This window comes from Terrapene carolina, unplaced genomic scaffold, assembly GCF_002925995.2.
Source record: "Terrapene carolina triunguis isolate 2854851 unplaced genomic scaffold, T_m_triunguis-2.0 Scaffold113, whole genome shotgun sequence".
Lineage (NCBI taxonomy): Eukaryota > Metazoa > Chordata > Testudines > Emydidae > Terrapene > Terrapene triunguis.
The window spans coordinates 24,268,697-24,284,068 of record NW_020664464.1 but is presented as its reverse complement, the minus strand read 5'-3'; the positions used below and the strand labels follow the sequence as shown (position 1 = coordinate 24,284,068).

At 39.8% G+C, this 15,372-nt stretch overlaps 1 protein-coding gene across 1 annotated transcript in view; it reads left to right on the top strand.

Annotated features, from left to right (window-relative positions):
* SHC3 (SHC adaptor protein 3) overlaps window positions 1-15,372 on the top strand; it is a 71,872-nt gene that overhangs the window by 16,381 nt on the left and 40,119 nt on the right. The window contains exon 2 of the mRNA XM_024198944.1: window positions 8,289-8,359. Coding sequence (XP_024054712.1) covers window positions 8,289-8,359 — 71 coding nt within the window. The remainder of the gene's footprint in view (window positions 1-8,288; window positions 8,360-15,372) is intronic.

The window sequence follows — 15,372 nt, the reverse complement described above, 5'->3', positions numbered from 1 at the left end:
ATAAATTTGTTAGTCTCTAAGGTGCCACAAGTACTCCTGTTCTTTTTGCGGATACAGACTAACACGGCTGCTACTCTGAAACCCATCATTTTATATGTATAGTTGGGATTATGTTTTCCAATGTGCATTACTTTGCATTTATCAGCATTGAATTTCATCTGCCATTTTGTTGCCCAGTTATCCAGTCTTGTGAGATCCCTTTGTAACTCTTTACAGTCGCTTTGGTCTTAACTATCTTGAGTAGTTTTGTATCATCTGCAAATTTTGCCACCTCACTGTTTACCCCTTTTTCCAGATCATTTATGAATATGTTGAATAGGACTGGTCCCAATACAGACCCCCTGGGGGATACCACTATTTACCTCTCTCCATTCTGAAAACTGACCATTTATACCTACCCTTTGTTTCCTATCTTTTAACCAGTTACTGATCCATGAGAGGACCTTAACTCTTTTCCCATGACAGTTTATTTGCTTATTTTGATCCTCTTTAGGGTTTTAGTAAATCTTGATATCTTCTTAATAAGTGGATATCTCACTTATTAGTATCAAGACCTAGCTTTCTCGCAAATAGTAAGATACTTATGTATATGTATGTCTGTTTTAGGACAAAAAATAGTTCTGTTACTCACAAAATTATTCTTAATAAGCTTTTTTAAGATCCATGACATCATATATTTGTGTGTGTGTGTGAAGTCCATATATTAATTGAAGGAACTTATAGTTTATTTATGATAACTTTTTGCATTGTCATAGGAGGCTGAATCTTTTTATCATTTAAACAACTAAACACACAGGGTTTGTATGTTAGAAAGGACAAAATGGTTGTCATTCTTTGGTCAGAAGCTGATTCAGTAGATTAGCCATAAGGTAGATTTATCTAGACAAAAACATTGTGTAGTCACTCAGCATCTATTCTTATTGATATTATTCTTATTGAATATTTATATTCTAGTAGAGCCCGGAGATCCAAGTCAGGATCAGAGCCCTATGGTACCTGAACAAATGCATATGAAGACAAGGTTCCCGTTCAAAAGAGTTCACAGGAAATTAATTGTAAAAGCTTTTAAGCTATTTAAAGCACAGCCTCAAATAATATGCAGTGACTCACAGTCATGCAGTGAAAATTTTAAAACTGGCCCTGATTTTTTTAAAGAATTTGCACACTGGGTATTAAACAAATACTAAAGTTCCTAGTGCTGTTGTCTAGATCCACTGTTTTATAAAGTGAGTTTAAAAAAATATCTTGGACTGATTCAAAGAAAATTTGGAATCTCTCTTTTTCCCCCTGAAGTCCAGTATGAAAATGCTGTCTATTTCTACTGTGCTAATTAAATCTAGAGCTCTTTTCCATAACAATTTTAATAATATAATTTTAGTAATGACCTCATTATCAGAAAACCAAGCAGACAGTTCAGAGAACAAAATGGAGAAAGTGCCGAATTGTAGACTTCACAGAAAGCCCAAATGAAAGTAATGAGGTACCATTTAAAAAAAAGAAAAAGAAAAAAAAAAAGCATACATACACTATGGAATGTTTGCAGCAATTGATTTTTTTTAAAGTGATTTCTGGGAGGCATTGAACTCATCCACAGAAAATGCATCTATGTCCCCTAAATCCATTTGCTATTACAGTTATGCAAAACTATCCTGGCGTTCAAATAGAATGTGGCAGTCAAACAATAGACTGTTATTCACCAATTAAGGATTAATAAAGCATGTGCCATATAGATTACATTCTTTCTATCTGTAGTTAGCACAAGCTAGTAATTGTATTATGTACAACTTTAGTTAGTAGTAAAAAACTAGTTAACTAGTTCCCCTTTTCCAGAGCTATGTCATCTGTTAGCTGACTGCATTTTTGTGATAATTTTCTCCATTTAAGAGGCATGAAAAACTATTGACAATAATATTTAATAGTGGTTTAAACTAGTGTAGAAGTACTGTACTGCAATATTGCATTATTTGTTTGGAGCAATTTGTGACAATAAATCCACAGCTGAAGGGGTCAAGTCATTTGTTGTTAAACTCTAAAGATTTGTTTTCAGATTTTCTGTTCCATTTCTATTCAATTAATCTTAACTTAGAGTTTTCTGTCTGGGCTAGAACATGCATTCTGTATAGTCCTTAATGAGAAAAAGAAAATGAGAAATTGACTTGTAAACTTTTGTGTATGATTACATATTGCTATAAGATTTACCGAAAACTGCAAATATATGGAAACACTAAATAGTACTTTTTTTCCTTTTCAACTCCAGTGTGTTACATGCTATTATTTTTATACTGTAAATATATATGTTGTTGGCACTTGTTTTACTATTAAATAAGACCAAGATAAATCGTTTTATCTCACCCAGAGTGAGGCTGTGAACATTTATTAATTAACACAATATTAGTGAGTGCATGACTCACTGAGGTGCACAGGGAGGGAATGGGAATGCACAAGAAATCTCCCCCAGCCTGTGCAAGAGCCTGTCACAGTGCAGTCCCTATGCTTCCCTCAGTGTACTCTGTGGCACCCTATGCACCAAACAGCCTGAAGGAATGGAGCAGCCGGCTCCCTCTCCCTGTACCCTCTGTAGTTGCCTGGAGCTCCCCTGGACTAGATGCCCTGCTGCATCGCCCCCCAGAGCACAATGTGAATATGATGCATGGCTGAACCCTTAGAAAATATACAGAAGTCTTGATGTGAAGACAAAAAAATTTCAAGTTAAAAAAAGTCGTAACTAATCAGCTCTCTTCAAATTTATATGTTTCTTTACACGGGGCACAGTGCATCTTTGTGAAGAGGGGCCATTAGAAGTCAAGGAATCTGACTGCATAAATACTGACATGCATCCGACGAAGTGGGCATTCACCCACGAAAGCTTATGCTCCAATACATCTGTTAATCTTAAAGGTGTCACAGGACTCTCTGTTGCTTTTTACAGATCCAGACTAACACGGCTACTCCTCTGATACATAAATACTTTGTTACTATATAATGTACAATGTTATATGTATATATTTGGACTCAAAATAGGGGAGGCTTCAATAGCTATCTCACTTAGAACCTAAATAGAACATTTAAAGCCCAATATTTACATCTTAAAGCGCCAGAAAAACTGAATTCTAAGTGCTGACCTAAAACAGACTGGCTATTACTCACCTGCATTTACTTCCTACTCTCAGACCTCCACTCTTACTTCTACCTGCAGTACTTTCTAGTATCATTATCTAGAAAGTAATCTACCTGCTGTATGCTAAATGATGCAATCAGTCTCAATAGATCCATTCACAATCTGGGACCAGGCCCGTATTCCACCCACTTTAAAACATCCCAGATTGTTTCTGTTCCAAATGTAGCACCAGGTTGTGTGTGGGTTCACAAACGTGGGAGGTAAAGAAGAGTGCAGGGAGTTTACACCTTGTGCATGGGCCGGTCAGAGTGTGATGTAGAGTCACTGTTCCATGCTGCCAGTGGTACTAGCCACCACGGAGGAGGGAGTCTGAATGAGTTAGCCAGTATTCTTCCTGGGATTCCAACTGTAGCATAGCTCCTCCACATCTCATCCAGCTTACAGACATGCCTTTTAAGGCACAATTTAGCTCTGAGGAGTGAGAGGACAAACCCTGACTTCCATAGGAGGTTGCCTAAGTAAGAACTTGACAATTTACCCGTTATAAAGATTATTTCCCACAAAACAGATCAGAGATTCTCCTATTCTGCTTTATCTGGAGTGCCTGTAAAGCATGAGTTCTCATTCTAGGGGTCGTGACCAAGCTCTCTTTTTACAATGGCTGGATGGAAGTAGGATCCCCAAACTATGGAGGGGTCGGGGAGGGAGGCCTGAAACGTTCTTTTCTTATAACATAGGGTCACAGGATGGAAAAATTGAGGAACCACTGCTTTAAGGCATATCTATGGGGGATCATCTGCTAAGAAAATGTATTTCAAATAAATTAAATAGTTTGGGATAATCACTTTGGCCTGATTTGCCCCCCCTCAAGTCACAGTGAGTAATGCTTTAATTCATGTGTCATCCCACTGACTTAAATGGGACTAATGCCAGAATAAGTTATTACTCAAGTAAGGATAGCAGACGTGGCCATGTAAGAACTTAAAGCAATTGCACATTCATCCTGGAGACAATGGTGTACTCTCAAAGCTCTTTCAGTCTGGAGTGAAAGAGGTATCTATTTTTATAAGTAGAGCAAAATACCCTGCAAGGAATAACAAAACAGGTCACCTCTTTTGCTAATTATTTCAAATCCTAGAAATCCATTTCCAATATTATTGCCATCAAAACTGTCAAAGGATATATTGGCACTGTGTTTCTTTAAACAAACACTGCCTAGTGGCTTGTTACCATATCTTTGAAGGCCCAGTCTTCTGAGGTTCCCAACAAGCTGTCAGTCACCAGGCCTAGGACTACCCTATGCTTTGGCATGGATTGTATAACCCGAGAAGTGTCTCAAAATACAGAAATCAGTGATTTCCCCCTAATTCTCCACAAAAGTTTAATAGCAATTGCTATAGAAGGGTTATGTGACTAAGACATCATTAGTTTTACAAATACAGAGTTTACTAGAAAGATATGCTATGAAGTATCATAAATATTTGAAATTAAGCTATGGTCTGCTTGTGAAGTAAATGACCAAATGTATTTTGTGATGCATTATCTCTACTTTTTTATGATCTGTTCTTACTAATTGGCTAAATTCAGTCACTTGCAATGTATTTTCCAATTGCCATCAGTACAAATTAGTGAGCTGCTCAACATAATAAATGTTCAGTTAAAACAACAATTTAAAAACATTAATTACCAAAATAGCTTTGTGGCTTGAGTACTAAAAGGGTAGCAACCTGTTGACTATGCTTCCTTGGTGGTGGTCTAGGCAGGATGCACTTTAAGTGCAGTTGTACTATGAAAAGAGATTGTAAAAATGGCATTGCAGGGCAGTAAGCTTATTGTTTCTCAATGATGTCAAGTACAAATATGCTCATTATACAAGATTTTGTAACTGCCAACCCTGGAAACTCAACCTGGGACCTGAGAATCAGTCTGGGTTCTTTTATGATCATGTATCAACACCAGTTGTAAAATGTATACTGCCCAAATTAGGCTCTCAGTTACACCTAGTCAACCCTGTAGCCTTTAAATTATTCCCTGAGTTACACATGTATAATCCTATTGTTTTCAGATTATGCACCGCCCCTTTAGTGACATTTTCACAACCCCATTGCCTTTTAGCTATTAATGATGGTCCCTGCAGCTAGAATTTAGTGAACAATCTTGTTGATGCACAAACAGGAACCAAATCCTGTTCATTCACTCTTAGTCATATTGTGTAGTACTAAGAAGAGTAAAATGCAGCACAAACTCAATTTAATAATGAAAGTGAAGTGATATCACTTTGACTACACACAAGGAACAGATGTGGTGAGTACGTATGTGCCATTTTTACATAGTTACTTTCCAAAATAGAAATATACTTTAAGCCTGAGCATCAAGAACTTGTGCTTCTAGTGGGCTTATTACAGAGTATGTTCCAATATATTTTAGACCATTCTTCTTTCAAATATTAGATGAATTTCAACCCAGAATCCAAGAACATTGAGGCTACTTCACCACCGAGCTATCGTCAGTAGTTTACACAAAAACTATATCAGCCTTTACATGTGTTAGGATCTGAAGGCACTGGGTTACTTAAAGGCTATACATGGCAGGTGCACGTCTTATTTGCTAACACAACCATGCTATCTCTGACATAGTTTGTACATGGTGCTATGTACTGTTGGTACAATCTGTAATGTCATGAGCTATGGGACTTCATTGATGACAATCATCTTGTTAAGCAAATGTTGCTAGTCCATTTTAGCTCATTAGGAAGACCTGTATAGTACCGGTGAGCTAGGTATTGATGTCCCAGTAGCTCAGCTGCGGAGGATGGGCGTTCTAACCCTGTTTCGGACTGATTGAAGGGGTTTGCTCAACATTTGTGAGAGAGGTGTGTAATATAGTAGTCTGTCCAGGGCGGATGCAAGGATGTTTCACGCCCTAGGCGAAACTTCCACTTTGCGCCCTCCCCCCCCCGCGAGCTCTGTGGCAGCTCCCCGCCCCCCCCCCCCGCCCTAAGGCGCCCCCCCTGCGGCAGCTCCCCCCCTCTGCCCTGAGGCGCCCACCCCCCTGCAGCAGCCCCTCCTGCGGCAGCTCCCCCCGGCCCGGGGAGCCGTGCGGCAGCTCCCCGCCCCAACTCACCTCTGCTCCGCCTCCTCCCCGAGCATGCCTTCGCTGCTCCACTTCTCCCGCCTCCCAGGCTTGCGGCACCAATCAGCTGTTTGGCGCTGCAAGCCTGGGAGGGAGAGAAGCAGAGCGGGGCAGCGTGCTCAGGGGAGGAGGCGGAGCAGAGGTGAGCTGGGGTGGGGAGTTCCCCTGCGTGCTGCCCCCCCCTTATTTGCTGCAGGTGGCCCCCCCCCCCACTCCAGCTCCCTCCGCCTAAATGCTGACGACGACCGGGGCGGCCGAAGATCCGGTCGCCGCCGAAGGACCCGAAATGCCGCCCCCCAAATGCTAGTGCCCTAGGCGACCGCCTAGGTCGCCTAATGGGTTGCACCGGCCCTGAATCTGCCTGGACTCCCACTTGCTATTCGAAAATCCAGTAGCAGCTGTGGGCAGGTAAGCTTTTTTCATCTATATATGGCCAGGAGGCTCTGGTATTTCTTTCGGATGCAGATGTTGCACCTGTCATCCATGCCTTTGTCACTGCCAAACTAGACTGTTGCAATCCACTCTACGTGGGGCTACATCTTTGTACATTTTTATTAACAATGTTGGTATTTCTAATGCCAGATTCTGACTCAACAGTAACATGTGCATATTTCTTGGCGTGGAGGATTTCTTCCAGAAATGTAGTGTGATGAATAAGCCTACTTTGAAACACTGAACAATAATTTTTAACATTCCCTTTGAGCAAAAACTGGCTGATAGTGCTTACACTAATTATAGAAGTGCATTCTCCAGTCTGCTAAGGCCACTTTACTGCTTGTGCAAAGTAGCTTTAAACTGGCCAGAGATTTGCAGTGGATAATTCCCCCTGCGTAGGGGGAATTTATAGCCATCTCCCACCCCTGCTCCCTTTGCACTCCTAGCGTAAGCAGGAGGAAGAGTCATATTGGTGTGGGGCAAGGTGGAGTTGTGGTAGAACTGAGTTCTGTCATGCTCAGTCTTCCACTGGTGGGATAGAGGTTGGACCTAATGGAGAATCAGAGCATCTATGTCTAACTGGTCACTTGCACATGGAAATACCTGATGTGGGCTTATAATAATTTGGAGAGTTTTCATGTACAATTACATACTTTGCTTTCAATCAGGTCAATAATACTTTTTTGCATTTGTCTGAAAGTGATCTGCTTGGCATGACCATTTCCTAGAACATTTTCGAATTCCACCCGTTTTATTTTTGCAGTTAGATTTTTTTTTAACGCGACAGCAAGGCAGATTGCATTCAGACAGCCATGTGCTAGAATCTGCTTGAGTAAGATATTTCTAATTTTGCAGGATTATCTTTAGAACAATAGATAGACGGCTGTCCATATGTCTTTTCAGGGGTTTTCTGAACTGAATTTACAAGCAGTTGATTAATGGATTAACATGTTGCTTTTCACATCATCTGCTTTATAAAGAACCCCATATCTGTGACCATAAGATAGTTAGGAGTTTGGGGAAGGGCAGATAATGTGCACATCCACTTATTGCAATTGCATGTGCAGACCAGATGTTTGCACATGCAAATACTCAATTGTTTTTCTTACTGACCATTTACTCTTTCAAATATCTGATTTGGGGTGTAGTTACATGCAATTGTATGCCTGACTTTTTGATCATCTGGCCCGTAATATATGGATTTGTTTATAACAAATTGATGATAAACATGACAATATCTTGGCATATTTTTCAATTTAACCCCTTTTTATATTGATATTATTTGTATTTCTTTGAATATCTTCAAGCCTAGTAAAGAATATGAATGTGAATGAACTACTAAGCAGTACATTATGTACTGTGTATTAAAATGAGATTAGGCATAAAAAGGTATGTTGACATATACCTAAATTGTAAATAAAATGCAGTATTTGTAGAAGAACCCTGTGACCCAGAGAACCTAGTTATGAAAAGCTAGCTTACAAATGATAAATCAGATGTAAAACAAAGATTGCACAATAACTTTTCTTGATTAATTGTTTCTTCTCCTAGAGCTCAGCAATGTGTATAATACATACTTTATAACTTTTCTTTCTTCCTGCAGTACTTGGGGTGTATAGAGGTCTTACGCTCAATGAGATCTCTTGACTTCAATACAAGAACACAGATTACACGGTAAGACTTTTTGCAAATAAATTCACATAGTTAACTCTTGTATTATCTTCAAACAGTCAAGCATATGATTGGAGAAGAGCAAATATGTAACTGAATGTTTAGACTCTTTGGGCCCATTCTTATATCTTGCATTTAAAGGTGGGCATCTTATATCAGTGTAGCTGCAAAGGAACTTAAAGAGTATTTTCTGCCTGTTCTTCTGCCCTTTCAGGCCCCAATTCAGCATAGCATTTAAGCATCTGCTTAAGTACATTCCTGTTCAGCAAAGCACTTGTTTAGGTACGTGCTTAAGTCCCATTGAAGTCAATGAAATTTAGCATGTGCTTACCGTTAAACAAATACTTAATACTTCACTGAATAGGGATGGACTGCTGAATTGGGGCCTCAATGCTTGAAATGCTAAAAAGCCTTAAGGAATTTTCTGTGTATATATTTTTAATTTTTCCTTCTGAAACCACACAAAAGAAGGGTTAATATTTTTTTTAATTAAAAATCTATAGTACAGAAAATATAAATGGAAAGAAATCAGTAGAATGGCAATAGAAACAAATACAAGCCTATTATTCTTTCTGGACAATCCATAATAAATAGTAAACATATACTGGGTAGACATTAGAATTTGTAAGCACAGCATTTTTTTAAATTCATCACTAAAAGATTATACTTCTTTTAAAACATTATCCATGAATAATTTTATTTATAAAGAAATTCTTTAGGAGAAATACAGCAAATGTTTGTTTGTATACATTCTAGTTTTAGGGCCTGATCCCATTCACTTTGAATCAGGCCTCCAATGTGGCAAGATGCCGGTATCTTCTAGCATTTTGACAGTACAGCTTCCAAAAACCATAGCCAAATCAGGTGTCACAGATCCATGGCAATAAACCATTCTGTTTGAAAAGAAAAATATAAAATGGGATTAGTGGAGAAGACTGTTGTCTTTTTGAATTCAGGGAGATGGGTTGTGAAGGGTGATTCTGGAAAACACCTCCAGGTTTCTAGTGGTCTATCTCAATCAAAGAAGACATGATGCATCTGTTATGAAACTAATACCTCTCGTGCTTGGATGTCATTCTTGTAGATTCCATGGACCAGATTCAGAGCTCCTGTACATGGGTGTAATTTCACTGACTTAAGAGAGTTGCACCTGCATGCACCAGCTTTGAGTTGCCCCCATGGGTATGACTGCACTGCAGTTGGAAGCCCACTAAAAGTAGCAGTATGATGTTGTGACTCGAACTCTCAAGCCCATCCGATCCTCCGTGTCTGAGCTCAGGTGGCTAGCCGGAGTTTTCGCCAGAGCCACAACTTCTGCACTGCAATTTTTAGCATGCTGGCTTAAGCTGAAGTAGCATGAGTCTGTCTACCCGGACTGGGAGGCTTGCTCCCAGTCCCAGCTGCAGTGTAGGCATACCCTCTGAGTCCTTTAACTGGGTGCTCAGATACTATGATGATGAGGGGAATAGAGAGAGAGAGATAGATGACAGAACATTGTATTTTCCTGTCAAACATTCTAAGCCTTAGAAGACATTTGAGAATATTTCTTGTAAGCTGTCTCCATGGTCTCTCTGCATGTGTTTCTCCAGTATTCACAATAATGGCCTTTTTTAAGTGACTTCATGCCAGACAGAATTTTAGTTCTGACACAGGTGGCACATTTGTACTTACCACTTCGAAAGTTAAGTGACACTGGCTTATAAAACAATTTGTAATAGTTACTTGCTTTGGTATTTTATATCTGAATATGAAGCACTTGTTTTTTGGTATACACTTTCCTTGGTTTAGCATTGCCTTTTTCTCCAGTAACTAGTTTAAAGACTCACTCTGCCCCTAAAACTCAACCTTTATTTGCCAATCAGAAAGCAGTATAATCTGCAGTCATTTTTACATGCAAAATGTCACTGCTTCAGTGTTCTCTGAGCTCATGGTTATTTTTTGGCTTTAACTGTGAAACATACATTTGGAAAATGACATTTTTCTGTTGAAGTTGTAGCATAGCTGATCACATGCTGGGCGCTTCCTTGGCTCATATTATTTTGACCACATCTAAAACAAACAAACAAACAACTGTCAGGGACAGTACTTGGTCCTGCTAGTGAAGGCAGGGGACTGGACTTAATGACCTTCAAGGTCCCTTCCAGTTCTATGAGATAGGTATATCTCCATATATACCTCCTGCTTAGCAAGCAAGGTTCAGTTTAGGGTGACCCTCTCAATTATAGTGGGGGGAGGGATAGCTCAGTGGTTTGAGCATTGGCCTGCTTAACCCAGGGTGGGGGTTCAATCTTTGAGGGGGCCATTTAGGGATCAGGGCAAAAATCTGTCTGGGGATTGGTCCTGCTTTGAGCAGGGGGTTTGACTAGATGACCTCCTGAGGTCTCTTCCAACCCTGATATTCTATGATTCTAAAACATAAGAAAAGTTGCAGGCAGAAAACTTTATGTTGCTTGGGGTTTCTGATTTTTTTAAAAAAATGATGCCACATAGACTCACTCCTCGGATTCATTCATAGGGTCTGATCCAAAGTCCACTGAAGTCAGTTGGAGCTTTGAATCAGATGCTAGAACCTGAATCTGCATTTCACTAACATTAGAAATAATCACGGACATTAGAAATGTCTATGGCTTGGGTTGCGGTTAAAGCAATCACCACACGCAGTCTCTGCCTCACTTTGTAATTTTGTATTTCACATCATACAAGCTTATGTTTGATTAAGAAGTGACATATTTCCCCAAACTCACATTTGAGCTTTAACCTTCATGGTAAAATGTCACATATGCACCAACTGGTTCCTGCTGACCTCACTTACAAATAGAAAACAGAAGTCTCTAATAAGTCACATTTATTCTAGGATTGTAGTAATTCTATAGTTCATCCGTAATCAGTGCCAAATGCTCTGAATCATTGTCCTTGATTCTTGTATAAATGTTATATACCTGCTGTGCTACTGGGCCTGCCAAGTGAGGCATTATCAGTGCTTGCTTGTTAGCTGATTTCTCTGCAGCTCCTTCACCAGTGAGAATCATTTTAAAATTTGAAAACCCTTGTGTAGTGGATCATCGGCAGCAGGGTTTGAAGCTGGGACCTGTGGTGCCTTTACTGCCTGAGCTAAAGAGCCCAGGTTCCATAAATTGCTCTATGACTAGCCACTGGAAGGGGACAGAGAGTCATGCTGTGTAAGCGTGGCTGCACCACTCCTCTTGGCTGGAGAAGCTACACTGAGCTTCAAATGTCTAAGCAGTTCAAATCTATGTATGGACCTCTAGTTATAATGCAACCTTCCTGGCTGGCTGTAAGCATGGATTGCTCTTGCTTTAGTTGGTGCCATTTTGCTGTGAGGTCTCCTTGCAAATCCTATAGACTTGAAAGAAGAAATGGCTCCACCTTTGGCCTGATATAACTTCTGACGTCAGGTAATGTTTAGTAAGCACTATGGAGTCCAGTTTGAGAATATGAGCCCAGTCAGAGTCTGCCAGGATTCTGGAAACATCTATTTCCCGGTGGCCATGCTGAAGGCTTGTCACATGAATGTGTGCACGGACAGTAGCGTAGTCACTCCCTTTCTAACATTACATCAACAGTTGCTCCCGTGGCAGTACCATGATATCTGTCATTGCACACTCCTCTTCTCTGTGGGGCAGATTTTCAAAAGATTTCAGTTCTTACAATTGGGGCCAGATTTCTGAAGAGCTCAGCTCCCATTTAGGAATCACCATCAGTGGGCACATAGTGAAAAGAGATGAGCTCTTTTGAAAAATCTGACCCTGTAATTCCTTCCCCCTGACTTTTTCCAAATCAATAATGAGTAAGGAGAGGTAAGAGATTCCTGAGGACATGATCACAGGTAAAGGGGCCAAGGAGTAGCTTTATCTGAGGCACAAAACCCAAGAGCTCAGAAAATTTAAATTAAATAGGTAACACAGTTATTGCACATTAAAATAACACCGTGGGGTGGAATGGGAGGGAGATAAAGTTCCTAAACAAGAGGTCAGGTTAAAAGATTGTGTAAATGTCATATTTGATCATATATATTGTTCAGGTGTATAGAATTTATCTTTGGGCCAGATGGTTTGTGACTCCTTCTACTGGCAAACTTTTATTCACATGAATAGTCCTATTGAAGTCTATGGCTTGTCTAATAAGTGCTCATCATGATGATTGTAAAAGACTCCACAGTCTTGCCCGTAATCAAATGAAAACAAAGTTGTAATTCACTGCGAGGTTCTGTTGATCTCAAGGGCCAAAATTTCTAAAGCAGCTTTTAAAATTGTGCCCACAATGTGTCACATCTAAGTTTTTGCCTATGCAAAATCATATAGATTTGTGCATACCTGCTACATTGATGCATGCTTGCAGAGAGGAAGAAAGGGTTTTTTTAGCCAAATCACAAAACTGAGAGTCAGAATCCTGGGTTCTATAGATTCTGGCTTCTGGTGTCTCCTGGGACAAACCACTTAATCTGTTTTAACCTCACAGGGTTGTGAGTCTAAATAAGTTAATGCTTGTAAAGTGCACTGAAATCTTTGGATGGAAAGGACTGTAGAAGTGGAAACAATTAATAATACTGGCTGAGATTTTCAAAGCTGCCTAATGGATTTAGATGCCAAAGTCCCATGAGAAATTTTAATGGGACTTGGGTGTCCAAATCCCCTAAAAAGTATTGAAAATCATCCCATCTATTATTATTAACCAGGTATTTAGATACCCAAATCCAAGTATATGCTTGGGCAAAACAAACACATGAAAAACTGGCTGCAACTTTTGAAGGCCCAGAATAAATATGATTTGCTTAGGGATCTTCCTTCTCTTAAGGTCACTTGTGAAAAATGTAAGCTATTTTCACTGTGTTTCACTTGGCGCTTTGTGTGTCTAACACTTAACTTGAATTGTTTATCATTCTTAAAAATTAAAATGTTAAATATTTAATAGTTAATATACTTTCTCCTTAAGTGAAATCAATGAACAGATGCTTCCATTTACCATGCTGTTAGTAGAAGGGTATCAACAGTTTCAGTGCTACCCAGAAAAAGGTGGTATTATATTATTCTGTGGCTATGGCTTATGCAGAAATTAAAAGGTAAGTATAAGTTGAATGAGATTTTTCCTTAATCGTTGTGAAATATGAAGTTGCCAGAGGCTTCTACTACAGAACAAATGTGAGAATTAGAGTGCTATTGTATTGTCACTTGTATTGTACCTATTCTTTTGTAATCTCCACATGAATCTTTGAACGTTTAAATGAAAGTGCAAGCAGAAGTGTCAGCAGGTACAGATAATGGTAAAATAAAAGCCAACTGAATCTACAAATTGCATAATTAACTATGCATTGGCAATTCTTGGCGCACACATGAAGTAATGCTAACTTGCTTGGGCAGCGGGATGAACAGAAGTGTTTCATTTTCAACGTAGAGAAGGAGCCAGACAACTGAACTAACTGCAGCTGGCAACTGGTCCTAAATTCACCATGACTCCTTCCACCATCGCCACTGAAAGGGGCCACCTTTAAAGTTTTTTGGCCAGCCCATTTGTGTCCTCAAACTTTTTATTAAAAAAATAATCAGGTAAAATATTTTTGCAACACCTGCAATGTTTACTGTTCATCTAATACACAAGTGTCTACATCTGTGTGCTTACTGTTAAATTTGTTATATTATAATAAGCTTTAGCTACCATGTTGCATGCATGGACCGAATTATAATTATGTTGCATGTACAGTTTGTCATACTACAGGTATCTGGATTACAAGCCTGCATGTTCAGTGTTGTTGTTAGCTAATTGAGTGCAATTACTTTAGTGCATGCAGCATCTGAAAGCCATCTCACCATACTGAGTGAAACATTATGTTGCATGTTCTGTTAATAAGTAGATCACAGGAGTGGAATAACTTATATTAGCGATGGGCCTGAATACAAATCCAGATCCTAGTCCCCCATGAACTTTGTGGGGATAAGGTATTGAACCCTGCTCACAATCCAGATCCAGATCTTGTGGTTGGACCCTACCTTCATAAGGGGCTGAACCAAAACCATAAATACACACTTTTCCATCCATTCCCCCCGCCCCGACTTTTGGAGAGGAGGTATTCAAAATCCAAATCCAAGGTACAGAACTAGGCTCAGGCCCACCACTAATTTATATTGATGACATTTCAATTCATATAGTATTTCTTTACATATTTTGTATTCTTTACAGAAACTTATTGCCAGCAAAGATCACCCAGAAGGAAGGAAGACATTGGGAGGGAAAAATGGCTCCACTATAGCTTATGAAGAAATTTAGGTAACATGTATTTCAAACAATGAATCTTATGTAGTCACTGAATTCCTCCCCACCCCCCACCCCTCAGCTACTTGGAAAATATTACTTTTGCTTGGAAAGCACCTGTGGTTAATGGACCATGGATTTTGCCATCTGGATGGTACTGTAGGGGGTGTGTCATACATAGACTCAGATTGTATGTAACCCCAGCACACCCGTGCATGGACAGAGGGATGATCAAGAAGCTTTTCTCCCTTTGAACAGCTACACAGGGGCTGAGCTCTGGGGAGCACAGGGACTGTTTGCTAGTGCTCCCCTTTTCAGGGCAGGGAGGAGACAGGGCTGTGCTCATAACCTGTAACAGCAGGCTGTGGAAGGAGAGCAATCTGCCCCATTTTTATGCAAGGCGGAGCTTGGGGCAGTGCAGCTCCAGACAGACTGCCCCCCCCCCCAGGTCTGTGACTCAAAAGTCATTGTCTAGCCCATGCTTTACATACTCTGAGAACCTTCAATGGAAGGCAGATTAGTAGTAGAAGTAGTAATTTATTGTTGTTGAGTTTCATACTAGGAAATGTGCCCAATAGGTGAATAACTGCTACTCATATGCACTAGAATTATGAATAATACCCGGATAACTAATAATTTATAATACCTGATACTCATGCTTAACAGAGTAACAAATACTGATGGGGAATAATTTACATCTGCCCATTTAGCTCCCATAAAGTAGCATGCAAATGTGTTGGAACAAACGG